Genomic DNA, 27,843 nt, shown 5'->3' with positions numbered 1-27,843 from the left:
AACTCTCAAAAATAAAATGGATAGTGTCTCATCAAATTGACAAATAACTTATTCTTACCCATATGAAAAGTTCTTTATGCATTTTCACAATCTATATTGGGTTATCATCACTCTTAATTTTTGTATTGAACATAATTCATCTCATTGATGTGTAAATATTTTTCACTATGGAGATGTATCACAAATAATACATTGACTAGTCTCTTTCAATAAAAAATAAAAATACTAAGTTATCTTTTTAATCGACTTATATTGCAAAATCAATAATGATATATTGCCATAGGTTTACGTAAATAAATTCTAAGCAACAACATTCCATGATGGGAAAATTAAATCTTCAATCCCCCTACAATTAATTCTAAAATCCCCTAATCTAAATTAAACAATTAAAAAATCCTGCAAATACCTCTCGCCGTCGCCCCATCACCGCCAACCAGCACCCGTTATCACCGTCTGGCCGCTTTGTCACGGACCAATCCACCGCCGCTGTTACTGTTATGGGTCAAGGTATCCTAAAATAGACCTAATAAATGTCGTATGCCAACCGAATGCTAATGTTACATTATTACCATTTTTCTGAGTTTTGATAGTAAATTTGTGTTTCTATATATAGCTGCTTCTATCATGGGTCATATTACAGCTGAAGCAAGTGGTGAGAACAATAACAATGATGTTGTTACACCAAAGCGGGGTGGTGTTGCTGTTACAACTGAAGCAACAGTGGAGTTGAAACTTCTTATCGACAAAGAGACCAACAACGTGATATTTGCCGAGGCTGGAAAAGATTTTGTTGACATTCTCTTTAGCTTCCTAACGCTGCCTTTAGGAACAATTGCAAGATTGATAGAGAGTGGCCAATTCAACTTGGTTGTCTGAACACATTTTATGCCAGTGTCAAAGCTCTAGATAGAGAGTGTTTCACAACCAACACGATCAAACAAATGATATTTCCATCAAAAGAGGAGACTCAATGTTATCACGACTATCTTAAGCTTTATATCCATGACAATGAGCCCTACAAGTACTTTCTTTGTTCAAAACTTGAAAAGGAATCTTGCTCTTTTTTTCTGAGCGCTTCTGCAAATCATAGTTGTTGCTGCGAAACATCTAGGCAAAGAATCTGTTCGAGATGGTAACACTTTTATCATTACTGCTGATCTGGCTGTTTATCCACTCACCACAGAATATTTAACTTTCTTGACTTCATATGTGAGAGGGAGATTGTATGTGTTTTTGTTCGTTGAGGTATGCTTGTGAACATGTTTAAAATTGTACTTGGAATTGAATGACCAAATGAGGTTAGGAAACCAACATCATATACGGATATAGTTTATTATGAAATTAATCATGTTATAGTTGGATGTAAGGGTCATTATGAAGTTGTGTTAATTGGAAATACACATATGATCTTGGTTGTCCTGTTGTCTAATTTAAATTGGAGTTCCTCATATAATGCCATATAGAAAACTGTTGTTGCTATTAGTTGTTTTAAAAATTTGTTGTTGCTATTCGCTGATGTAACAGTTGATGTTATTGTTGGTTGCAATAGAAAAATGTTGTTGTTGTTTGTTGTTTTATGATTTGCTGTTGCTGCTAGCCGTGAAGAATCAGGAGATCACATACATTGATTAAGTGATGATTGCATGCTAACATAGATTGATAGAATATTGTTTGAATGTTAATTGATTGAGTTATGAATTTGACGAACTTATCTACTCTACTAGCTCAATAAAATTGCATGACATGTTTTGCCATCATTGTTTTCTAGTTTGATAGTTGCGATTGTTAAATTATTTGTCATGCCTAAGCATGATACTTTAGTAAATTCTATTCTAGTAGTAAGTCGGTGGTAAGTGTTAACCGTACAAACACCATTCTTTTAATTTCCTCGTCATCAATTCATATTGATTAGTGTGCTGTACAGGTACTAGAACTTCTAAAGCACGCTTTGGTTTCCCAAACCTCTCTTACAGATTGGCTTTTAGGAAACAAACCAACCCTCGAAATGTCACGGTTCTTCCCTTGTGATGTTAAAAACAATAGTGACATCAAATTTAGTGTGACACTGGTCTTAAAAAAATCTGTAAACAAAATTCTGTATGCTCTAGTGAGTAAAGAATTTGCTGATTTTTTACTCAGCCTTCTCTCATTTCCTTTGGGAGCTGTTATTCATTTATTAGAAGGGAAATCTTGTGTAGGAAATATGGATTTGATATACAATAGCATACTTAAGTTGGATGACAGATATATGAGATCAATGGATTCAAAAAAGTGGCTCATTAATCCACGCATGGGCTGTCAATTTAAGTTAAGCAACCAGATTTCGGAAATTGAAGAAAAGATGCCGTATTATTGTTATTATCAAGGTAATACCTTCAAAGAAAGTATCGGCCATGGAGAATTTTACATAACCGATGTATTCAAGATTCTTGAGAAAAAGGTTAGAAAACTGAGCTTAATCGATTATTCCATACCATCTAAAGGAAATCCTCAAGGTTATGTAAAGGAACATAGAACCTTTTTGGTTACAGATGAGTTGGTCTTCAAACCATCTTGCCCAATTTCAGATTTCGAGTTTTTGATGTCTCTGGAGATTCCTCTAAATGACGTGAAGAACAAGGCCGTCACTTTTGGGCTAAAAGAGGTAAGAAAATCAAAACCTCTATCACCAATGCATTGTTATGTGTTTGGTATAATAATTGAATGCATTATTGCCTATTTCTAATGGTTTTGTTGGTGCAGTGTTTGAACATATTGAAGGCCGCTTTGACTTCAGATTCTGCACTAACAAATGGTTTGCTATGCTACATTGACCCTATGTTACAAATAGTCTAGGATATTTTTGTTTCTCCAAAGGTTGTAATGGACAACATGACTAGATTTAGTCGTAGGATGATTAATTTTCCTTCTTTGATGTTAAGCATATCTATTGCTAATTGTGTTTTGATAATAGGTCTTTGCATCCCATTTTTTTTGTCATCTATTTATTTTGAAATGAAATTATAGAGCGAGTCAAAGAGAGACAGTAGTGAATCAGAAGTTTACTCCATCTTATTCTTTATTTTTCTGATTTTTGCTATCGTCATGGATATCTTTTACTATTATAGAGTGATTTTGTATGTTTTTAATGGAAGTTTGAGTATGAAAAGTGGTGAACCTTGTATGATGTTCATGCTGAACATTTTCTGGAACAGTCCTGTGTTTCTTCAAGTTTTCTTAGACTATTTGATAATAATTATTATCAAATAAAATTGTGGTGATGATTCATTGGTTGATTAACCACTGCATTCTTCTTAGGATCTTTTCGGGATAGTCATGATTTTTGTGAGGAGCTGTCAAATATATGGAATCTAAAATGTCAAAATTTAAGTATTTTTATTAGTATGATGATTATATGCATATGCATTTGGTTACTATGATGATGCGTTACCTTGTTAAGCCTATTGTATATGACAATTTTTAAGGCAATGGCGGAACCTCTTGTGAGGATGGAGTAGCTTTGGCTACACTAAAAAAAATTATTTATCTTAAATGATTTGAGTGCATTTTATTTTAAGCTACTTCAATAATATATTTTTAGCCATCTTAAACAAATCTATTTATCAAAAAGTAAGAAAAACAAAAATGTTAGAAAATTATCCCTTGATCGATAAATGTATTCGTCTTATTTTGACCGTTTCAATCTCTTCAATAGCTATAGAGAAATATAATTGTATAGAGATTAAAATTATATTCAACTCTCGATTTATCATGACATTTACTCTAACTTAGTTGTTGTTTATGGTACATTCGAAATCTGTTTGATGTTTTTTTATGAATCTCATTTCATTTTTAAATTAATAGCTAAGTTCAAACACAAATCACTTTTAGTCAAAATTATTTAACTAAAATCAATTCTATCAAGATCAACTCTATCTATTGGACAACCAAACACACATTTAAGTCTTAAACAAAAATAAATATGGTGCAAAATAAAACTTAGACCGGTGCTAGTCACACCCCAAAAAAAACTAGTTACACCCAAATTTATTTAAATTTTTACAATAATACCAAAATTGTCCTCTTCATGTAAATTTTTAAAAATCCATCTTTTATGATCATTCTGAACCCTTACCCCCTTTCATCCACAAATCACCATAGATGTGCAACCAATATTTGAATCAACATCTTTGTTATTGATTTGTACTATATTCATAAAGATTAGTGAATTTCATGAATTTCATTTTCAATGAGTTTCTATTTGTTTATTGTTTGTTTTGGTATGAGATATGTTCAATTTAGGTTAGTGTAAATTAAGTTTACTTATGTTCAATTTAGGTTAATGTAAATTTAGTTTACTTATGTCAATGTAAATTAAGTTTACTTATTATGTTCAATCTAGGTTAATGTAAATTTAGTTAACTTTACGTTCAATCAATCTAGGTTAGTGTAAATTCAGTTTACATGTATATAAGAGGTTAGTGTAAACTCAGTTTACTCAATCTAGGTTAATGTAAATTAAGTTTACTTATGTTCAATGTTAATGTAAATTCAGTTTACTTATGTTCAATCTAGGTTAATGTAAATTCAGTTTACTTATGTTCAATTTAGGTTAATGTAAATTTAGTTTACTTATGTCAATGTAAATTTAGTTTACTTATGTTCAATCTAGGTTAATGTAAATTTAGTTTACTTACATTCAATCTAGATATAAGAGGTTAGTGTAAATTCAGTTTACTCAATCTAGGTTAATGTAAATTAAGTTTACTTATGTTCAGTATGTAAATTCAGTTTACTTATTCAATTTAGGTTAATGTAAATTTAGTTTACTTATGTTCAATGTAAATTAAGTTTACTTATGTTCAATTTAAGTTAATGTAAATTTAGTTTACTTATGTTCAACTTAGGGGTATATTAGTCATTCTGGGGTGTAACTTGTTTTTTTTGGAGTGTGACTAGCACCAGTCTAAAACTTATAAGAATCCTTAATTTATTATTTGAGACAATTTTATTTATATAAAAAAAATGCCTAAAAATTGGTCGTCCTATTTTAAAATCACATAGTTTTAATTCCTTTTTCATATTTTTTTAACTTAAAAATTGTGATATATTATATTTAAATTGAATTTTTAAACTGATATTTTCATGGTTATTCCACTTCTTAAAGGTCATAATATGTGGGTATTTTAAAAAGAAAGGAATAATTTTATGAATGAGTGAAAATAGAGAGGAATCAAAAACTACACTTGATTTCCCCTAAAAAATAAAAAATAAAAAACTACACTTCATTTATCCATCCAATTCCAATCTTATCGCTGAGAAAGTTGAAGTGTTCGTTCAGCGTTTCATTCATCTTCTTCCTTCCTTCCCAATTTCCTCCAATGGCTCTTTCTTTAACCGCCATTAACCTTCCTCCTCCTCCTGTTCGCGATAACGCACTTGCTTCTCAATTTCAATTCCGCCCCAACCTACTCAAATTCCCCAAAATACCCTCCTCCTCCTCCTCTTTCAATGGCATTTCCCTCAAAACGGTTACCCCCGACAACAACAACCCTTTCGCTTGTCACGTTTCCTCTTCCCAATTCGGAGGTACTCTTTTACTCTCTTCTTATTTAGGCTTTTTAGTATATTCTATTCAATATTTTAATCAAACTTTGATTAAAATATCAACAATAGGTTAAAATATTTCATCATGTATTTGTTGTTAATGTAGTAATTAATCTGTTTAGTTAGATGCATATGATAGCAAATCAATTAACATACATTTTAATTTAATGCAGTTCAGGAGAGCAACAAATCCTACGCAGAAGCTGTTGCTGTAGGGAAACACATTCGTATGTCTGCTGACAAAGCTCGAAGAGTAATCGACACAATTCGCGGACGTCCATACGAAGAAACACTTATGATTTTGGAACTCATGCCTTATCGCGCCTGCGAAACCATTCTTAAGATTGTGTTCTCTGCTGGAGCTAATGCAAGTAATAATTTGGGTTTAAGCAAATCAAGTTTAGTTATTAGTAAAGCTGAGGTTAATGAAGGCAGAACTATGAAAAGAACAAGACCACGAGCTCAAGGACGGGCTAACCAGATTCTAAAACGTACTTGTCATATTACTATCACAGTTAAAGGTTTACCTGCTGAGTCTGTTGTCGAAGCAAGTTCCTCTTGATCCTATTTGAGCTAAAAAGTATATGCATCTGTATTATGAATCTCCTCCTATCATTACATTTGAAGGAATTTTCTGCATTTTGATATTGTGTAGTTCAATTAATTTTCTGCATTTTGACTTCTACAGGAATGTTTTGTGAATCTTATAAGTGTACTACGTAGAACTGTTTGAATATTCAACTTAATTCTATAATCAAATGTTTTGGCATTGGTATTTGAAATTAATTTATTTTGTTATGGAGTACTTATTTTGAAATTAATTCAATTAATTGATGATCAATTGATGGGAACGCTCAGTGGCGTTGAGTTTGAAGTTGGTCACAGACATATGGTCATGCGTTCTCAATGAGGTCAATGGGTTGAGTGCAACCGCTTTGTTTACTGCTGCTGAGAAAGGATGTTTTGATGTCGTCTAAGAGCTCCTTCCTTACACTACTGTCGAGGTATAAATATAAAAATAATGCTTTTTTTTTATATATTAGAAACATTTCTTCAATGTTAGTTATAATTGTGATTATTTCTACCAAAAAAGTTATAACTGTGATTACTTTAGTATTATTGGCCTGTTTGGATTCGATTATTTGAACTTATCTGTTGACATAACCACTTGTGAGACTATCTGGGAAAGCTTATACATACGACTTATGACACGCCGATAAACTGTTTTCAGCTTATTTCCATAAGCTCTTTAGGATAGCTTATGCCTTCAGTTTATAGCTTATATGAAAATAATTTAACTTTATTTTATTTTTTCGTTATAGAAAATGCTTATCCATAATCACTTATATAATAGGCGCTTAAGTTGTTTATCCAAACAGTCAGAGTCAGGTTATGATTTTGATATTGATAATTCTTTGTAGACACTGTTATTAAATATTGTTTGAATTGTGGCAGATGTTGTGCAATTGCTGCTAGACCATGATCCAGAGCTAATCAAGACTTTTCCACACTCAAATGCAACCCCTCTTGTATCTGCTCCTACAAGAGGGCATGCATATGTTGTTGAATTACTATCTTGCGATCCTAGTCAGTTGGAGTTAGCCAGATCCAATGGAAAGAGTGCACTCCATTTAGCTGCACGCCAATGATATGTTGATGCTGTCAGGATATTGCTAGGGAAGGACGTGCAGCTTGCTCGAAGGACTGATAAGAAAGGACAATCTCCGCTTCATATGGCGGTCAAAGGGGTTAACCGTGAAGTGGTGAAGTTGCTTCTTGCTGCTGATGTTGCAAGAATCATGCTTCCTGACAAGTTTGGAAACACTGCATTGCTGCATGTAGCCACCGGGGAGAAGAGGGTAGAGGTAATTAATATCTTAGCTGCTCAACTTTAAACAATCATCTATGCATATATTAAGTTATTAACATTGAACAACGATTCCATATTCACATACACAAAAGGGAATGAGATTACATATCATGCAAGTACCTCTGTATTGTTGACTCTGATGGAATGATTGACATATCATTCATTTGTGTAGTTCAAAAAGTATGAATAGCTTAAGCAATATACACACCAAAAGCATCAATTTACCGCAAGAGATGTGAAAGCATTTTTCACGATGTAGAGTAAATGAGTTAATTTATGGGCCAAACATACCAATTTTCTCTTTAATTTCCATTTATATAGCATTATTATTTGCTTGATTCTAGGGTGAGGGATCAATAAGTCCCTCACCAGTGGACCAGAACAAAAATACCATTAGATTCAATAACGGTCAAGATTTATTGAAAATAAAAGTGTGAACATTTACAATTTCCCATACACAATCTTGCCCCAACGCCAACACCACTTATTGAACCCAGAAACATCATTTTTCGTAATCATCATCATCAACTTCCATTCCAACTTGGTAGCAGTGCTGAAAAAGAGAATCTGCACAAAATTGAGAAGAGTTTTCAAAAGTTTATGGGCTTTGCTAAGAACATAATTTCTGGGTTCAATTAGTGGCGGTTACCTTTTAACCAAAACACAGCGAATAAGAAACTAACTAATTTAAGAGGGATGCATGGATACTGCTCATCACTTCCATTTCCAACATTTGACAAAATTTGCAACACCATCCCTTCCCTTCCCTTCAAAACAATCACACAACACCAATATAAACGTTCCCCGTTAATGCACTTGTTCAATCCCTTCCCACCGACAACATCATGACTGTTGCTGCTCTTGTTCCGGTAAAGGCGACTACTACCAACATCTGCGTCTTGCAACTTTCTTTTGATTTTCAACAAGTATTTTCCGCAGATTTGTGGTGAGCTTGGCAGGTGGGGAAGGGGAAGTGACGGGTAGATTGTGTGTGGCAATTTTTAAATGTTCTCGCTTTTATTTTCAATAAATCTTGACCATTGATTGAATCTAATGCTTTTTTTTGTTCTGGTCCACAGGACTTAATTGATCCCTCACCCTAGAATCCAGATTTTGTTCTTTTCAATAATGCATGTGATTGGTTCTTTTCAATTGTCTACCATGCGTGATTTTTGTCAACACTGGTTCTCAACTGAAATACACTTGACATTCTTGCAATTCTTGAAGAAATTTTTCCGACGAATCTGGATTCTCTCCACTTTTAGAAATGGAGATATCTAGTTCCATATATTTAGATTACATCTGGAAATGGAATGTTTGAATGATCGGGATTCGGTTTTGATAATCTTGTAAAAAGAAATCTTGCTAAGTACATCGAGCAAGATTTTCTTAGAATATCAGTCCCAAACATTCTCAAAAGGCAATTGCTACACAAGCCTCTGTGCCGCTTTTGACGCGCGCCTTCCTGCCACCCTGATCTGCTACCACTAAACACCTTGCTGCCCTGTGCCCCTACAAGCATTTGTTATCCCTTGCAATATAAGTACACTCCATGATGAGATTAAACAAAGACCACCTAGATAAAGAAAAATTCTATTAGTAATTACAAATATCTCAAATCTGACAGGATATTGGATGTGTTACTACTTCATTTGGTTCAGAACTCAATCCTCATAACCCTTTTTGCCAGACCTGATCTGATTTGGTGGACTGGTAGTTAGTTCGTATGTCATCGGAAAGCCATGAGTGCAAGGTTGCGGTGTGTGGTTGGGGAGGAAAGGCTTATTCCCGCTCTACGAACACTTTCATCAGAGCGTGTTTGATTTCACGACAGGGAAAATTAAAAGTGATTTCATGATACAAAAAAAATCTTATATCTTGGGTCAATAGTATAAAATGAAGAAAAAATAGAAAAGATGTAAATAATCGTATTTAAACAGGGTAGTTGAAATTGAGAAAATCTTCAGGTATTTTATGTGATACGAAAGTATCGTTTAAGTTGAAGAAATTTTTTATGGGACATGTAAGAACAACGATGTTGTATGAAACATGGTGTTGGACACCTAAGAACCAGCACAAGAATAAAATAAATGTAGTAAAGATGAAGATGTTGTCTTGACTGTGAGGTAAAACTAAAAAGTACAAAATTAAAAAGAGCCGGAATAACTCCTATAATATAAAAGATGGTGGAAAACAAAATTAGGAGTTTTGGACATTCAGAAAGAGGACATACAAATGATATAAGATAAGATAGAATATAATCATAGCAATAGAGGTAACATACAAATGTTATAAGATAAACTGTTAAAAAAGAAATTGAGATTAATGATTTACATTGAAATATGATTTATGATATAACATTATAGCATAATTTGATGTAATCGATCTCATTTAATGAGATAAGACTTGGTTATTAATGTGAATATTTTGTTTTCGTTCCTCAAAACCAACATTCACAAAGATGCAACAAGACATCAGGATGGAGCTTTGTGTATTCTATGCTCATAAGTTGTGCTTTAAGAGTTGTGGTTCAAAAATAATTGCAAAAATGTTTTAATGTACTGAATATATTTTTAAATATTTTAGCATGTTCCGTATATCTTGAATCGTAATTTGACAAATCCTTACATACAGGACGGTCAAAAAGGGGTTAGTGGAGGACAAGTGTGAACAATACTACATAAAAAGGGGTTATTGGATATGTGAAAGTGATTGAGAATGATAAGTAATAAGAAGAAACGAGGAAGTTGCAGTGGGGTACCAGGTCTCAATCTCAAAAACCCCTACAGCAATGAGTGTCTCTCTATTATTTTGGATTCAGCTTCCACTACAATACTACATATCTCAACACTATCTAATTTTTTATATATCTCTTTTAATTATTTGCTCTTTTTTAATCACCTCCTCCCATCCAGTAGCAGAGCATCTGATGAGCGGAAAGATGCAGTGGCACCTCCTCTATAAAAACAAATATCTTAACATACTTTGTGTAACAGATTTAATTTGATATTTTAAAAATGCAAATTAATTAGTCTCCATTGCATTCTATTATTTCGCCCGGTGTTGAAGTTGCACGACATTACATGAACCTTTGTTTTCGGTAAAAAAAAAAAAAAGATTTTTGATGTAAACTTTATGAAGCATTCAAATGATGACTAAAATATAATTATTTGATGAAGACTATTGTTCCGGTAAGAAACATCAACAGTGATATTGATCTTTCAAATTAGTCGATTTTGAATTGAATATCAAGTTTTAATAAAAAAAAAAAAAAAAAAAAGGGGAGAATGGGTCAAGAACAAGCTGGAATACATACGAACGAGATTAATATAATTTTATGATAGTCCATATATCCCCAATTATGAGGATTATAAGAGCGAAATGTTTAAGATGATAAACTTACAAGAACGAGTTGGCTGTGTCTATGTATGTATGTATATATTAGTCTTTTGAAAAGAAAAGAAAAAATTAGACTATGAAAGGAATCTGTATAGTATATTATTATTATTACTCCGCAGGTATATTGGATTATATGACAACAAGAACAAGACCGTCTGGATCGTAGAACATTGCATTGTCTTGGGCGGCTGTACGGGAAAACATATCTAGCAACTTACGTATACACACATCCTCTGTACATTAATTGTCCTTTTCGGAACTATTTTGGTCAGATTCCGTTGCCGTTATCTACCAATATGATTTAATCTTTGACTCGTTCATTACCGAACGAGTAAGCTCATTTATGCATCTACTAGTATTATTTACTATTTAAAACTCTTATAATAATAAAATATGATTATGTTTTTTTCATGAACAAATAGTAGTGAAGCTGGTCTAATTTACACAAATAAATTATCTCACGCTATGCGCAAGTAAGCAATAAACTTCATCATATTCTAACTAATCAAACAATAGATTTATCGATTTAATGATAAAAATAAATTTATGGATGGTGCTATGCAAGTAAAAATGTGTTGTCCATACCAACTGGGTTGAGACGTAAGAATGGGCATTTAATAAAGGACATTATAGATCAAAAACACAGCGAAAAGGGAGACGGAACTTGAGCTGACACGCAAACGTCATGATCTTGGTCGTATTGAATGGAAAATGGGACCTTTGTAATAATGGAAGACACTTGAACATTTACCAAACTTACCAAAAACCTGACTTTTGGTCCCATTTCGTTTTTTACGTTACCAACACTTCCTCCTTCATTCTTTGGTCTCTCTCTCTCTCTTTATGAACCATATTGATTATGCCTCCAGTAATTGGATTTTTGGTTCTTAATTCTTCACTTTCTAGATCTTAGGAACAACCCCACTTTAACAACAACAAAACATCCACTACGGTTTCAGTTCCCTAATACAATTTCTTAGATTTTTTTCATAAATATTGATCTTTTGTTTTGAGAGAAATGTGAACTTGATAACTTGGTACTTTTTCTAAGAGAAAATGAAGAAACAATTAACAGGTTTAAGGGGTGATTCACACCTGCACTCTGCAATTCGAGTTGGAAATTTGGAATTGGTATTGGAAATCATCTCTGAAAATCAAGGGGAAGAATTAAAGGAGTTGTTTTCAAAGCAAAATAATTCAAGTGAAACTGCTTTATATATTGCTGCTGAAAATGGTCATCTTGATATAGTGAAGGAATTGATCAAATATCATGATATTGGGTTGGCTAGCTTGAAAGCTAGAAATGGATTTGATGCATTTCATGTTGCTGCTAAAAATGGAAACTTGGGTATGTCTCTTAGCTTTAATTGTCTGAAATACTTAGGTGTTAGATCTTTTATTACTATTAATAGTATATTGTATCCATGGTTTTGAATAGACAGCAATTAATGCAACCACAAATAGCAACCCTAGTTTAAAACCTTGATTGTGTCTTGGTACATACTAGTACATCATTGGTCTCCTGTATGAGTAGCTCTTAGAGTGTTCGATAAACCCATGTGACTGAACTTTTAATCTGATTTAGTGTATGTTTGGTTATGCACCGACAAAAAATGATTTCGAATGAATTGATTTTACTTAAAAGTTAGTTGAATGTAAAGTAATTTATGATTTAGTACATTTAGGTATAAGTTAGTTGAACAATAATTTTCGGTGTAAAAATATCATATACACTCAAAAGCCACAAATCCTAACTTCAAGTTAGAATCAATTCTTGAGGCAAAATCAATTCTACTTGAGAGCAACTAAGGATAATGCTTTAATCTAGCGAAAAAAAGCATCCCGATCAACAATTTCACCCATGTTTTTTAATGTTTGACAAAATTCAACCTCTTACCTGCCGTGATTTCCGGCCAGTTCGGAGATGTCATTGGTTCACTCAATTTTCGTGAATCTCTCGGGACAAATCTCTCCTACAAATTGCAGTACCTGAGCAACTAACATAGGCTTGTCAGAATCAACTTCACACCTCCATAATCAATTCTGGTGGCTCCAAATGTGGAACCTAACATAGGCTTGTCTAAATTTTGATGAATGGTTATATCAATTCTTTGCTCAATATGGCAAAGAATTTGGTTATGTCTTGAATTAATACCCAATAATGATTATATATTATTTGCGTATGATTTGAGCTCATTCTTGTTTCCAAATTTGCCAAATATTTATGTCTTTCAGTTTTCTTGGTTTCTTATTGACCCTTATTTTTTTAATTTTTTTTTTTGGAATGTATTGACCCTTATTTTACTGATCACACAATTAGAAACTTGTGAGTTATGATATCAATTTAATCTTTGGAATATGTCTGAGTCCTTTTCTCGTTTTCTGGTTTGTAGAGATATTGAAGGTGCTCACGGAGGCATTTCCTGAAATTTCAATGACAGTTGATCTGACAAACACTACTGCGCTGCACACAGCTGTGTCACAAGGACATATTGAAATTGTAAATTTTCTCTTAGAGAAAAGTAGTAGCGTCGTAACTATTGCGAAAAGCAACGGAAAAACTGCATTTCATTCTGCTGCAAGAAATGGCCACGTGGAGGTCATCAAGGCCCTGCTTGGCAGTGAACCTGAAATTGCAATGAGAGTTGATAAGAAGGGGCAAACAGCACTCCATATGGCAGTTAAAGGACAAAATCTGGAGGTAGTGGATGAGCTTTTGAAACTGAACCCGTCTTTTGCTAATATGGTGGATGCCAAGGGAAACACTGCACTTCATATAACAACCCGGAAGGGTCGTCTGCAGGTTTAAAAAATATCTTCTTCTTTTTTTCTTATGAAGCACTGAACTTGTGTTCTTTCCTACTAGACATTGGACTAGAGACCTTAAACTTGAACACCATAAACTCAATATTCTTTTTAGCCCAAAAATACTATTGTTCTTTGATACTTCAGAAAATATCTGCTTTTATATCATATATTAACAAGCAGATCTGTGTTAAAACCTTTTATTAATTCAAAAAGTGAAAGAACATTTAAAAGGAATTCATACCTGTGTGTCGTGCCTGGTATATATAAGAGGTGTGAACTTTTAAAGTTTTCCAGCACTTGTGGTGGCTGTACAGTGTGCACTGTATGTATGTTACTAGAATTGTAAATCTGAGGTTACTCTTGTGATCTTGTCTGTTAAATGTATGGTGTAAATGTAATAGTTGATAGAAAGTGTAGTGTTTTTTACTTTTAAATAAGTCTTACATTCCTGCCAAATTTTAATACCCTCAACTGTTTGTACTTTGTAGTAGTCCCGTGTTTAAATTCTGGTTGAGTAGCTTGAGCAGTTTATTAGGTCCTAGCATCCTGTAACCACAGTATGCAAATTTATCTAAGATTTCTTGTGCTATTCTTGCAGATTGTTCAGAAGCTACTAGAGTGCAAAGAAATAGACACTGATGTTATTGATAAATCTGGAGAAACGGCTTTGGATATTGCAGAGAGAACTGGTCGCTTGGACATCGCCAAATTTTTGCAGGATCGTGGAGCTCAAAATGCCAGGTCCGTCAAGTCACCTTCTAAAAACAGAGCCCTTGAACTCAAACAAACTGTGAGTGACATAAAGAGTGGGGTTCATAACCAGCTGGAGCACACATTTAAAACACAGAGACGTATGAAAGGCATAGCAAAGCGAATTAACAAAATGCAGGCTGAGGGGCTAAACAATGCAATCAACTCTAACACTGTAGTTGCTGTCCTCATTGCAACTGTTGCTTTCGCTGCCATATTTACTGTCCCAGGCCAGTATCCTCAGAACACAAAGAACCTTGCTCCTGGAATGTCTCCCGGGGAAGCCAATATTGCTCCCAATATTGAATTCTTGATATTTGTAATATTTGATTCTACGGCCCTCTTCATATCATTGGCTGTTGTGATTGTCCAAACGTCAGTGGTCGTTATTGAAAGGGAAGCAAAGAAACAAATGACGGCTGTTATAAACAAGTTAATGTGGATAGCATGTGTGTTAATTTCTGTGGCATTCCTTGCAATGTCATACATAGTTGTTGGGGATCAGAAAGAGTTGGCTATTGCAGCCACAGCTCTAGGAACAGTGATTATGGCAGCTACTCTAGGAACTCTCTGTTATTGGGTGATTGCTCACCGCCTCGAAGCCTCCAGATTACGAAGTCAAAGAACAATGACGAGCAGTAGGCATTCATTGACTATGTCGGGGATGTCAGCTTCTGAGAACGAGTATAAAACAGTGTACGCAATATAAATTTGATTTTATCTTTTCTTATAAACCCTCCTCCCACTTTTTGCTGAATTATGCTAACATAGATGAAGTTATTTGCTGCTCTGTAGCATGCCTTTGGAAAACACAGGCAAAGAATGTAATCATAGTCCAAATGATAAGTAAATATGTCATTTTACATTAAAGTATTGGATCATGCTGATTTTCACAATTCTAGCCTCATTAGAACATCACTCAGACCTTCTGGTTCACTCTGTCGTATGTATTACAATTTTCTTTTCTTAAGCTATCTTGGCTGGCAACAACTTTGCAATTTGTCAAATATCTGGTGTTTTAATAACAACAGATTTTGAACTTTAGAAGAGAGTATAATATTCCTTAACATCAAATAAGTGATTGTGACCACTATCCAGAAAAAAAGGTAGAGAGATTTTATTCATCTAATTTTGGATCTTGGTGCTATCATTTATCAAATGATATTGTGTGTCAAGTTTATACCTGTAATTTTTCAAACAATTGTGTAAAATTATCGTCACTTAAGTGTCGTTAATTTACCCTCTACAATGTTTGTAGAGGCATACCCATGATCCCAAAGGTTTTATGTTTGGTAAGCAAAATAGAATTATATGGAGTACAAGGGTGCTCCAACCCATTACCAAACAAAGTGATTGACCACTTTGTAAACATAGGAAAGGGGTTAATGTCATAGCATGGGATTAGGGTATCTGGGAGTGATATTTTGAGGTGGCTGTTATATGTCGTCGTTGTCCACCGATTTCAAATTTGAAGGGTGTCTTATATCATGACTCTTTTTTGTCATGGTGTTCTCTCTTGAACTTTGTGATGTTAGTGCATCATTTTGAAGTCATTGCATTCCACTGTGCTAATGATAGAGGCATTTTTTCTTATAATAGCACGGAACGTACAGGCACGACCAATCAAACGAAGCAAGATAAAATATCAAATTGATGTGGTCCGAATAGTTAGCTGCATGTTTAGATTTTAACGCAATTGCGTGTTGCCGCATTTTCTGCAATTGCAGATTACAGACTGTCCGATCAAAATCAAATGGTCCGTGATATGCGGCAAATTGCAACTGCAAACTGTCATGATCTTCCCTACTTCATGCTTATAAAAATTATAATCTGGAAGAAACAATTTTAAATCTGCTCCACACTCTTACAGGAAATATTAATCTTTGAATTGCACGCAGATGAAACACCAAAGAAATCCAGAAAATATTATATTATAATTTCAACATTAACATTGATATCTTTTTTTTTTTGGTACATTACATTGATATCTTATATTATTATTTTAATATATTTTTTAGCTTTTCTATTAATAACAGCATTAAACATCATTAATTATACAAACTTTATCTTTTCAAATAAAAAATCATTCTTCTTGAACACACTCCCCCTTATGTTGAGCCAACTTCTGTCCATTTCTTACTTTCCACTTACTGCAACTTTTGAAGCAAACTTTGACCAAGCCCTGTGATCATTCATGTGAGTCTTTGTTTGAACCATTCCCCTGCTGAGACTGTTTACAATGAGCGATAGCTTCGGCAATTGAACCTTCCTCCGTCTCAGAATTCACGCTGAGCCTATTATAATTCTCAGCTAAGTTGATCGAAAAATATGAAGATGCAGAAGATCTCCTCTTTTCATCATAAATATTCTGAAATGATTTTCTCTTACCCTCCTCATTATGGGGACATTTTGGTTTGTTCATTTCTACTACATTGGACTTATCAGCTGAACAAGCAGTTTTGGTAAACAGAGATTTTAAGTAAGCTTTGTAAGACTTCAGCTTTTGAACCAGCAGGGATTTCTTAGCATATTTCACCTTCTTTGACCAATGTTCCTTTGCTTTGGTGGAACATTGGAATTGATATTCGGTTGGGTTTGAATCAGCCCTAAACCTGCAAGACTGTGATCTTGCAAAGCCTCTGGTTTGTTGTTTGGGAGATAATTTGTCATAAGGACTCATTATCATGTCAATGTAGTCTTCATCTACACGAATCAATGGTACTTTCTTTGTGGCCATTTCATGTGGGTGATGATTTTGATCTCTATTTGTGTTTTTATGAAAATGGATATATGGCTAAGGGAGATTGAACTTAATTTCCAAAGGGAAAGAGCCTAGAGGCTATGTATTATTTCATGTTATTTGTGAGGAAAGATGTAGCCACAGTGTGCTATTTATAGGAAAACCTTGTTTTAATTAATTTATTTATAAAATTGAAAAGAAGAAAAAAAAGCTATAGTTAACTATACTCCTCTTTTACCATTTGGATTACATTATATTGGCTTATATTCCTTTTTCCAAATGCAGATATTATAATGAATATTATTATGAGTTGTGTTATTTGAACATCTATTTATACGACAACTTTTGAGACAACCAAAATTTTACAAAGAAAGTGAGGTATTGACATAAAAACCAAAGCAATAGAGAAAGAAAGTAAAAACATAATGTGAGTAATAGAAAAAGTTGTCACAAAAATTGTCAAAAAATAGTTGTTCAAATATTATTTCTCTATTATTATTTGGGAAGTGACACTTGTTAAGGAATTATAAAAGAAAATATTGTTTTGGAAATTGTGTTTTCTATTTTTTGAAAGTTAAAAAAAAAAAAATCAATGCAAAATTTGACTTTTCTTTCTACATTTAGTTCCTTAATTAGTGCTCCAGGGGCATCGGTTAACAACTCAAAAATATAATTTAAATTCTTATTTTATATTTTAATGACACCAAGAACAATTTTTATTATAGAAAAAATTGTTTAATGGTATAATAGGGATAATGATAAAGTTGTATGTGTTATTAATGAAAAGTTGTTAAATGATAAAGGGAAAACAAATGACATATATATGTATACTCATATGGTGTTGGTTACAATTTTATTTTAATATTTGCATTTACTCTTATCTATTTGTTATGTGTTATTTGTATTGAAAATTGAGCGTAATTTTGAAAAGAGAATAAATTGGCTTAAAAGAACCAAAACAGACTATTTTCTTTTTATATATTAATCTCGAAGTCATTTATTATTTTTCTTAATCGGAGATCAGCATGTTACTTAACTAAAAATAAAAATTTGTATTCATTGACAATGTAAAATAATTTTACACATTTGATCAAATTTTACTATTTAGATACAACTCAATGATATTTCAATATACAATGGGAACACAACGAGGACAAGACTAGAAGAAAATGCAAACCATGGGTGAGAGTGAATGTGCGAAGCAAGCTAAGAAAACAATCTCCGGTCACTAATATAAGCAAAAATTCACTTTTTAGATACATTCAATTAATGATGTATATGGTCTTTATTATATGTCACATGCATCATTAATTGAATGTATCTAAATTGTGAATTTTTGCTTATATTAATGACCGGAGGGTGTAGCTTTTATCCGTGTAATATGGTGATCAGTCAATAGTCTTCATAACTTTGGCATAAGAACGTAACCGGTCTACAGTTTTTGAGAATACTTTTTTAACCATATAATATAAATTAATGGTTAAAATTAGGTTTACGTAAGCAATGTTGATGATACATGTATATAGCAAAGATTGTTGTTAATAAATCAAATCTTGATTGTCCAAATGCGTGGTCAGAGGCACATTTTAGAGAATCTTTGGTCATATGACAGTTTAAAATTTTAAAGAATCCAGAACATACATTGTACTTTTAAGATTAACTTTCTCGTGAAAACGTGTTCTCTCGTAATACGCATAGTGGCGTGGCGTTAATGTGATCATGAGATAAGATGAGTTAGCTTACGCTATATAATCATACACGTATGATACATGATCAAGATTCTAATCTTAATTGTCCCTAGTAATATGAAGATCAATCAAGAGTCTAGATAACTTTGTCATAAGAACATAATCGGTCTACAAATTTTAAAAATATTTTTTAACAATATAATAAAAATTAATGGTTAAAATTAGGTTTACGTAAAACAATGTTGATGATGCATAGCTGTAGTCAAGGTTGATTTTAATGAATCAAATCTCAAACTTCCAAATATAATCATCAACATGCTTGCTTATGAGGTTCCTCTCAAAAAAATTGTTTGCTTATGATGTTTATCTTTGGTCTTATGACAATTCAATATTTTGAAGAATCCAAAACAAATATTGTAATTTTAAGAATAACCTTCTCGTGAAACACGTTCTCTTCCAATACACGTAATAGTGAGGCGTGTTATTGAAATATATTCTCTCCTAATACACGTGATGTGAGGCGTGTAATATAACGTGACTTATGGGGATAAAAATAGTTTGCCTACACTATACAATCATACATACTTGAAATATGTTGTCTATCATCCAAATACACATAATTTAGTGAAGTTGATCTTCACTCTAAAAGTATTAAAAAAAATGACCATTATTAAAAACTGTCTGTCGTTTTATTAATTTAAAAAAGAAAAAAAATGTTACTTGACTTGGTACTTACTATTTTTTTTGTCAAGACTGTATTTTACTTTTGTCCATTTGTAATAAAAATCTAATAATTTATATTTACTCATGTCACCCTGAGAGATCATTCTGCCCTAGCCTAATACTTGGACATAAAGTCGATAACGGATCAGGTTCAACTAAAAACAGACACAGCCCGATGGAAATTCGTACTACAAGCTAAAATTGGCACAACACGTCAAGATAAACTTTGCATTCTTCATATGCAAGGGTTTGAATTCCCGTTTGACTGATACATACTTGTTTCTAACTTTTAACTTTAAATTGATTTTGGAAAAGAAAGAAAAAAAAACATTGATTTAGGTGTTAAACTCTTCTTTGGGGATGGTGTGTTAAACTTGCGGCGAAAATTGACAAATCAAGGGCAGCAACATCACAGTGAATCCCTAAGAAACTTGTATGTCATTAAAGAATTTAAGTATAGTAAGTCACTTTACAAGCAAGGCATAATTTTGTGCCAAGTAGTTCGAACATATAGCATTTCTGTTAACATGTTGGATAGCCGCCCAATACCAAACAATTACAACAACAACCAAGCCTTATCCCACTAAGTATAAGTGGGGTCGGCTACATGGATCAAATTAAGCTATAGGGTTCAATCATAAAACATATTTGGATCAAACTCATTAACCTCTAAATCTTTCCTAATACCAAAGAATCCGTTTAAAAAATGTAACTGAAACGAACATAGAACTAATCAATATCTGGGATAGGCACTCTCCAATAATTCCAAGAGTTGAAGTCCTCCTGCAACAAATGAAAATTGCAAACCAAATTTGTTAGTTTTGAAGTTCAAAAGTAGCCAGGTTCCTGTTGTTTTGTAGATGCTTTCTCACCTGTTCAAGCAAAGACGTAGGTGGGAACATGTCATTGACGAGTGTGTGTAGTGATGTATAAGATTTTGCATCGATACGATGACTTATTGCCACCTCACCCTATTAGTGTTCATAAGCATATTTAGTTAGTATATCCTGTGAGAACTAAAGAAAATACTAACCGTCAGAAATAACAATAATCCATGATAGGTGCGCACCTTAGGGTTAATGATAAATATTTTTCCCTTTGGAATTCCTATTTTACTGTAACTAAGTTCATCTGTGTCTCTATTGCCAAACCCCGCATAGAATGGGTTATAATCAGAAGGGAAAAGTCTTTTGATATCCTGCAAAACATTATTACCCAAACATGAATGGTGTTAGTAAGAAAATGCCTTTCCATAGAGCTTTCAAGTTGCACATTAGTGATATAAGGATTTATGTCTAGGAAATTACCTCTAGACAAGCAATCTTGAACTCATGAGGAGCTCTTTTTATTACTACCATAAGTAAATAAGACAAAGTTATACAAGTCAGATATGCATTATATATAAAAATCAACCTTAATTGCTCTCTCATTAAAAGTTCCTGACCTTCTCGGTAAAGGGACGGAAATAATCCATCAGGTGAAATAACAACAGGTCCTTTTGGTAAGGTTTTTCCATCCTGCAAATATATAAAGCTATGGTATCAGCCTATCAGGTAATGCAGTATTTTAACAATGATAACCAGGCTGTCAAAATGCAAGAATTTGATTTACTTTTTTTAAAATAAGAGTATGCATTACTGGTAGCCAGATTGTTTGAATACCTGTTTCAGGTTAACCAAAAAGTTCCTAGTTATATAAGCCTGGACAATAGCACGGGCACTCAAAAACAGTAGCTGGTATCCATTTTCCTAACAAAATCAGGATCTGGTATTAGACTTGAATCTTCTTTAGATAAAATTCAATGAAACAACAGGTATCAAATGATAACAACAAGCATGCTGAGCAGCATTTCATATCAAACAGACAGAGAAAGTTACGTTAAGTGCTATAACCGCTAAATGTAGTTGCATCTAAATTCTACAGGAATGGTATAGAAGGTAAGCAAAGAATAAAGCACCAAATCAAACAAGCATTAAGTGTGCAAATAGAAACAGGGAAAGATGTGTAAGTGCAGTAAAGTCATTAAAGAGGACTATGAATGTAGTCAATATCATTTCTGTTACATAGCTGCAAAAGAGTCATTATCTAACTAGTCTTTTACATAAACTGTGACTAACTGACTATGACTGCCATAATATATAGCTGCAAAGAGCCATTATCTAACTAGTCTTTTACATAAACTATGACTGTGGTTGCCGTAAAGCAAAAACCAGACTTGACCAGGCTTTAGGCTCACTCTCTAACAATCTCAAACCCAAGCTCAAAGGAACTTGCTTAAGTTCCTAGAAAACCTGTTAATGTGTGTGGATATATTTGTATAAGATCTCACCAAGTGTTTGCAAAAACCACTCCAGATGCAACAAGCACTTCTAGTCTACAGTTCATCTCATCCTTAAAAAAGAATACCATTAAGTTAACAGAAGTTGTTTGGTTACTGAATCTTCTTTTCTTGTCTCAAAACTGAAAATTTGGACCCCTAATTTGAGAAGCATGTTGTGACAGAAACATAATGAAATAGTAGCAGCAAAGGAAATTTGAATGCATGACCAAGACACAAGATGCTTTAAAAAGAAATACCCTCGAAATATCTTCTACCATTTACATCATCAACTGTTTGACATATACAATACTACTCTATCTCAATAGATTTAGATGTGAATGTACAACTAAATAGATAACCTTAATGGCAGAGAAAAGCCTTGCCACTCCAGTCTGGTTCCAATCTTTTCCAACTAAAGGCATGAACTGCCCCAAAACATCAGATCTGAAAGCATAAAAAAATAAAAAAATAAGAATATGTGCATTTTTAAGGAGGCATTGTGCATGTAATATGTTTGTACATGTAAGGATTTGAACTACACGATGATGAATCTAGCATTTCTTGTGCTAGTACTGTAAGTGATGAATAGATTTTCCTTTTAAGAAAGAACAAATATTTTCTTAATTTTGATTAGTTTGCACTAAGACATGTCTTTCTAGTCTATCAGCAAATGCAATCAAAGTAGATACTATAGTTAGTTAATCTTCACCAAAAATGGCCAGAAAAAGATAATGAAGAAAACAATTCTTTTCAAAATTTAGACAAAGGATCACTAGGAAAATGTTATATAGCATGCACACAAACTAAAGATGAACTCTGACAATCTGAATGAAATTATTTTTAATGATCCATAAGATTACTAAAAGACAAACCAGAACCTGCATTCCGTTTTCCTATTTTCATTTATGAAGTAAAATATTTGAAGTATCAACAATTACTGAAATTTTCATGGTATGTCCAAACTGGGATTTCATTTTATAAAGTAAGGGTTAATTGAGTACGGAAGTGTTGAACAAGGATAAGGTAAAGAACAATAGCAATGGCAAGGCAGCATTTTGTCGAGTTCAAGGAATGGTCAATAGCCTAAAGAAGTACTGTCAGTAGTCTTACTTGGTAATAGTTCCATCCACATCTGAAATTACAATTCTTGCGTTCCACTTCCATAAATATATATGAGCATCAACCTGTTATGAAATTAAAAGTTCAAACTGAAATAAGCAAACTGGCCAACCAAAGTATATATAGTGATATGGGAACTTGGATTCTTAATGAATGCCAAACCTGTTGTGTTCCTAGAACCCTCGTAGAGAAACTGAATGTTACCATATTTTGACCATCTTTGAGATTCAATGATGCTATCATCTCATTAGAGGGAACATTTGTCCTAACAAATTGCTTGCGAGGAGACTCAAGCCTACCCGAGGTTGGAGATGGCTCAGAGCCAAACAAATCAGATTCGGAATCTAGAAATATATCCTCACTTGATTCATCACCACTATTGTGCTCAGCTGTCTTCACTTTTCGAAAAGCAAGAGGCCAGAGTCTCCACCTACGTCCAGATGAAGATGGTCCAGGATTATCAACGCTGGACTTCAACCTATCATCTTGACCCACAGGAATTGTATCTTCAGGGGCAACAGGTAAGTCTAAATCAAACGCCGCCACTCCAAGAACAAGAGGGGCGGCCTTTTCCCACGGTAGATAACTCTCTCTGAACTTCACAACAAGATTTTTATTCTTAGTTATAGATGGCGCAGAGACTCTAAATTCCTCAGCAGATATTCGATGTGCTTCAAACACTTCAGCAGCAGCGATAAAACCCATACCCGCCTTAAGTTCGTGACCACAAAGTGAGATATCAAATTCTGCAAAATTTAATAAGAAAATCAAATAAACAATTGGCTTAATCAAACAATTGTTGTAGAATAAAAGATAAAATAATTTGAAGCACAATTCTTAGTCCTTACTCAAACCAAAATGACTTTGATCCCCCTCATTGGAAGTTGCTGTCTGAGGTGCTGTTATATTATCTTCCTCACTAATAATTTCAAGTACAGTGGTTTCTTGACTATTACTATCATTCCATTCCACATCATTCGTACCGGAACGAATGCCAGAACCAGTGTCAACTTCAACTGATGCATCTTTATCAACCCCTTGAAGTTCTATTTTTAAATTTGGAGAATTACTGTCGTCTGAAGAAGTAGCACCTCTGATAGAAGATAACTCGCCAATATTTCTAGATCGTTTCATGCTCTCTTTTGCATTTTCATCAACATTTGAACAATTTTCATTAGATTCCTCAGCTGAATTTTGATCCACCAATGACGACCTTTCATCTTGTAAATTGTCATTATCATCCTGCAGAGCAAGTTCATTTAAGTCCAAGCAACTTTTGAAAACACTCTCCGTATTCATGCATGATGCAGCTTCTTCTGTGCCAGTTTCCTCCGTGTGACGAAGAGGTCCCTCCTCTTGTTGGCAACTTTCAAGCTGGACCCCGGAAGCACTATTACCGATATCAGAGCTATAAATACTGGATGGAACATCAGCTGTTGAAGCATCCGGCCTACTAACATAATCAGCAACACGTGCATTTTCGCCAGAACTAAACTCCTCATTGCCTTCATAGAAATCAGTCCCTTCACCTGGTCCCAAATGAAATTGAGGAATTTGTGACTGCAAATTTTCCTCAGTTGGCTCTAATTCTGAGATAGGGGCTGTCAATATATGACCGTCAACACTAACCAAGATCACCTCCGGATTGGAACCCTGCAAGTCCACAACATTCTCTCCATATTCCGACAAATCAGCCGAATCTTCAATTGTTGGTTGATCATCTTCAAAATCATAATATCTCCGACCAACATCGGATTCCACCTTTTGAAGTTCTGGCAAAACTGAAGAATGATCTTCACCTGTCAACTGAATCACCCCCGAATCAGATATGCTATGATCAAGTCTATGACCAGTAATATCAATTTCCACACTACCGTCTTCAGAAGTAAACTCAGAGTTAGTAAGACCTTCAATAGCGACATTCGAGTCAACACTTTTATCATCCTCATCCACCTCTTTTACAAAATAAGCCTCTCCAGAATTATCAAGATACATATGAAAATTCGCTTCAACCCCGTTAACATTTATCTTAACAATCTTCTCGGCACGTTTGAGAACACCTTGAAATTTACCAAACCTTACATACCAAGGCGTGCTCCGAAAAGTTCCATCTTGTTGCTGAACAACAATGACATCAACGGCACCACCAAAGGGGTGAAAAGGGGTGGCAACTGAATAAACACCCTTAGTTATCAAGGTTCCAAATTTTCCCACCACATTCATTCTTTGTAGTTAAAGAGTCAAAGATGGAAAAGTTCCAGAATTTTGGGAGAACCAAAAAGACCGAAGAAACTTTTAATTAAATAGTAAGTTATTCTCTAAGCAAAGTGACCCAAGAATCGATTATCTGAATTTCTTGATGTGATTATGAATTCTTGCAGGAAGAGCACTGCATAGGAGGCAAGAAAAGAAAAGGAAAGATTTAAGTAATGTTTTGAGATGGTAATGAATTTAGACTAAGTCAAATTCAACTTAAAAAATTGAAAAGAAATCACATTGATTCATATTTAATGTTTGAAAATGTGAAATAAAAAAGCATGTAGCAAAAAATGAAGAAGAAGGAAACTTACAGATTGAGAAAACGAATGAGGTAGCTCAAAAAAAAAAAAAAAAAATTCTTCTTTCTTGCACTGCTTTGAATGGTGTTAGTTAGTTTGAATTGAATTTTGTTGTGAGTTTACAAGTTAGGGGTTGGAATTGGATAAAACAGACAAAATCAAGTGCTAGCATTAAATATATACGCTGCATTCCTGATACCAGAATTTCAACCTCGTGGGGGTTTTTTAGTCTTTTCAATGTTATGGTTGCCTTGCTGCGGTGTACTATAGTACTTGCGAAATCATAAACACCGCTCACCTCGTGGCACTCGTCGTCGAGTTTTTACTCTTTTATATGGCTGCCTTTGTTTTTAGATATCCGTATTTTTTTTCGCTTATTTGTTTTATTAGATTTGTAATTATTTAATTTTCTACACTTATTTGATGATGCACGTTCGTTCTATAAAATATAAGCATATCAATGATCACATTTGATGCCTTCTATTTTATACTTTTTTTTCGACTATCCTAATTTCTATGTAAACTTTGTTATATATATCTGAATTATTGATAGGAGTACCGAATTTTCTTCTATGGATTATCACGTGTTATTTTTTCACCGTTACCTATTATATATTGCATTTTATTTTCGTATGTCAATCCCTTTACAATAAATCCGAGCGGAGCATGGGTCATAAATCTAGTTTTTAGAAATATGAATCCGTTATTAATAAAAAATAATATTTTTTGTATTTTTTAAGTATTTGTTTTAAAAAAATAATTAACGATAAAACAAAAAATTATTAGGATTAGTTTGTTTTTAAGATCTATTTTTTTTTCAAAACATTGAGGTAATACATGAGCTAATTTTTCTTAAAAAAAAGAAGACATGAACTAATTGAAAATTCAATTTTTTTTAAAAATGATTTTCGTGGTTAGTAAAACAAACAAAAAGTAACTTCAAATTTTTTTAAGAAAATCTCTAAAAAAATTAAACATAAAATTATTTTTTAAAGTTAAAACAAACACGCGTTGTTAGGTTTTTTATAGTTGATTTTATTCGTCTAAAGTCAACTTTTATTTAAGACGGTAAAATAATTTATTTTTCATTAGTGAGAAATTTATTTATTTTTTTGCAAAAAATGAAGTCAAAACTAAAATTTATATATAAAAATAATGGTGTCCATTTTATACCGGAGAAATGTTATGCGACAATAGAGTTGTTGGTACATGGCCTGGGTAGGTACCTGTGAGCCTAACGTTGTTCCAAGAAGAAGCTCGATAGGTCGTTTTAATCATGTTAACAAAATTTAGAGTAAGTGGAGTGGTTGGAAGCAACAATGTTTAAGTTTGGCAGGTAGAATCACCCTCTCTCGCTAAGTTTGTACTTACCTCAATTCCCCACTGTTATATGTAGTATGCTAATTTCTGGCTAGATAAGTAGTCTCTTAATAATGGGTCTTTTACATCTACAGGCAACCAAACCTAGGTCGACGCTACCCTTATTTTTAGGGATGTTCTAACTTCTTTGTGACATTAGGACACTAGTTTCTTGAAGAACAACTTGTCAGCTGATACTATTAGTTGGATTATTGCGTTTCCACCTCATGGTGGATGATGGCTCTGAAACTATAGGTTGGGGAGGAACTGATACCCATTATTTCACAATAGGTTAGGGAAGAACTGATACCCATTATTTCACAGTTCAAAGCGCCTACTTCTTGCGACATCAAAATTGCATAATCATGGAGGGTGATTGGAAAATCTTTGGGAAGTGGAATTTCCCACGTCGCATTCAAACATTTCATAGTTTTTTATAGTTGATTTTATTCGTCTAAAGTCAATTTTAACTTTTAGCAAAAATCATGGACATATTCTTGCTAACTTTTGAAGGAGTAGATGCGGTATACAGATCTCTCCTATTTTCCCGTGTTGTGGGAATGGAGACGAAAAATTTCTTCCTGTGCTTCGTGACTGCATCCACGCAACTCAACTATGTAATTTGTCAACAAGTTTTGATGAATCAGCAAGCCACTTAACCATTCAGGACTACCAAATCAGCTAATCGGTGATGTGGCTGTAATTAACTAAATTAAGGGACCAATTTTAAATAATTAGTAATTGTAGTGGCTATTTGAAAAGATTAGTAAGTTCATATATCAAACTTTAAATGAACACTATTTGCAGAGACTTAAAGTATAAATAAGACAAAGTCAATTAATGGAAACATAGGCATCGTAAACATCATCGAACAAGAGTTAACCCTTAAGCCTAAATTGTTTACTTGCAATAAGGGACACATT

General features: G+C 33.5%; 5 protein-coding genes across 6 annotated transcripts; 3 read left to right on the top strand and 2 right to left on the bottom strand.

Moving 5' to 3' along the window:
• The first annotated feature begins 244 nt into the window (after positions 1 to 244).
• Positions 245 to 3,166, top strand: LOC11425768 (uncharacterized). Of its 2 annotated transcripts, none has more exons than XR_003006842.2 (4): positions 245 to 507; positions 614 to 2,440; positions 2,532 to 2,644; positions 2,743 to 3,166. XR_003006842.2 is itself a non-coding variant. In XM_024770133.2 (4 exons), the coding sequence occupies exons 2-4, from the start codon at positions 1,130 to 1,132 to the stop codon at positions 2,833 to 2,835; spliced, it is 816 nt and encodes a 271-aa protein (XP_024625901.1). In that variant the 5' UTR covers positions 250 to 507; positions 614 to 1,129; the 3' UTR covers positions 2,836 to 3,166. The 2 variants fall into 2 exon arrangements, 1 of the variants encoding a protein (XP_024625901.1); XM_024770133.2 differs by having other exon boundaries at positions 250 to 507; positions 614 to 1,132; positions 1,925 to 2,644.
• Positions 3,167 to 5,204: 2,038 nt separating this feature from the next.
• LOC11434744 (50S ribosomal protein L22, chloroplastic) lies at positions 5,205 to 6,368 on the top strand. Its single transcript, XM_024770112.2, has 2 exons — positions 5,205 to 5,568; positions 5,760 to 6,368. The coding sequence occupies exons 1-2, from the start codon at positions 5,361 to 5,363 to the stop codon at positions 6,146 to 6,148; spliced, it is 597 nt and encodes a 198-aa protein (XP_024625880.1). The 5' UTR covers positions 5,205 to 5,360; the 3' UTR covers positions 6,149 to 6,368.
• Positions 6,369 to 11,539: 5,171 nt separating this feature from the next.
• LOC11441962 (ankyrin repeat-containing protein At5g02620) lies at positions 11,540 to 15,460 on the top strand. Its single transcript, XM_003625503.4, has 3 exons — positions 11,540 to 12,203; positions 13,249 to 13,658; positions 14,262 to 15,460. The coding sequence occupies exons 1-3, from the start codon at positions 11,912 to 11,914 to the stop codon at positions 15,120 to 15,122; spliced, it is 1,563 nt and encodes a 520-aa protein (XP_003625551.1). The 5' UTR covers positions 11,540 to 11,911; the 3' UTR covers positions 15,123 to 15,460.
• Positions 15,461 to 16,601: 1,141 nt separating this feature from the next.
• Positions 16,602 to 17,150, bottom strand: LOC11431427 (probable membrane-associated kinase regulator 4). The gene has a single exon (XM_003625502.3). It carries the CDS (start codon positions 17,148 to 17,150, stop codon positions 16,602 to 16,604), a length of 549 nt encoding a protein of 182 aa, XP_003625550.1.
• A 2,829-nt stretch (positions 17,151 to 19,979) lies between these two features.
• LOC11430649 (phosphatidate phosphatase PAH1) lies at positions 19,980 to 25,809 on the bottom strand. Its single transcript, XM_003625501.4, has 11 exons — positions 25,574 to 25,809; positions 23,852 to 25,392; positions 23,166 to 23,749; positions 22,995 to 23,068; positions 22,244 to 22,328; positions 21,226 to 21,312; positions 21,009 to 21,081; positions 20,872 to 20,915; positions 20,634 to 20,762; positions 20,437 to 20,535; positions 19,980 to 20,347 (listed from the first exon to the last, which is right to left on the bottom strand). The coding sequence occupies exons 2-11, from the start codon at positions 25,224 to 25,226 to the stop codon at positions 20,294 to 20,296; spliced, it is 2,604 nt and encodes an 867-aa protein (XP_003625549.1). The 5' UTR covers positions 25,227 to 25,392; positions 25,574 to 25,809; the 3' UTR covers positions 19,980 to 20,293.
• Positions 25,810 to 27,843: the final 2,034 nt, after the last annotated feature.

Source organism: Medicago truncatula, chromosome 7 (assembly GCF_003473485.1).
Source record: "Medicago truncatula cultivar Jemalong A17 chromosome 7, MtrunA17r5.0-ANR, whole genome shotgun sequence".
NCBI classification, from domain to species: Eukaryota; Viridiplantae; Streptophyta; class Magnoliopsida; order Fabales; family Fabaceae; genus Medicago; species Medicago truncatula.
Note: the sequence above shows the minus strand (reverse complement) of the source record. Positions and strands in the feature narration are given on the sequence as shown.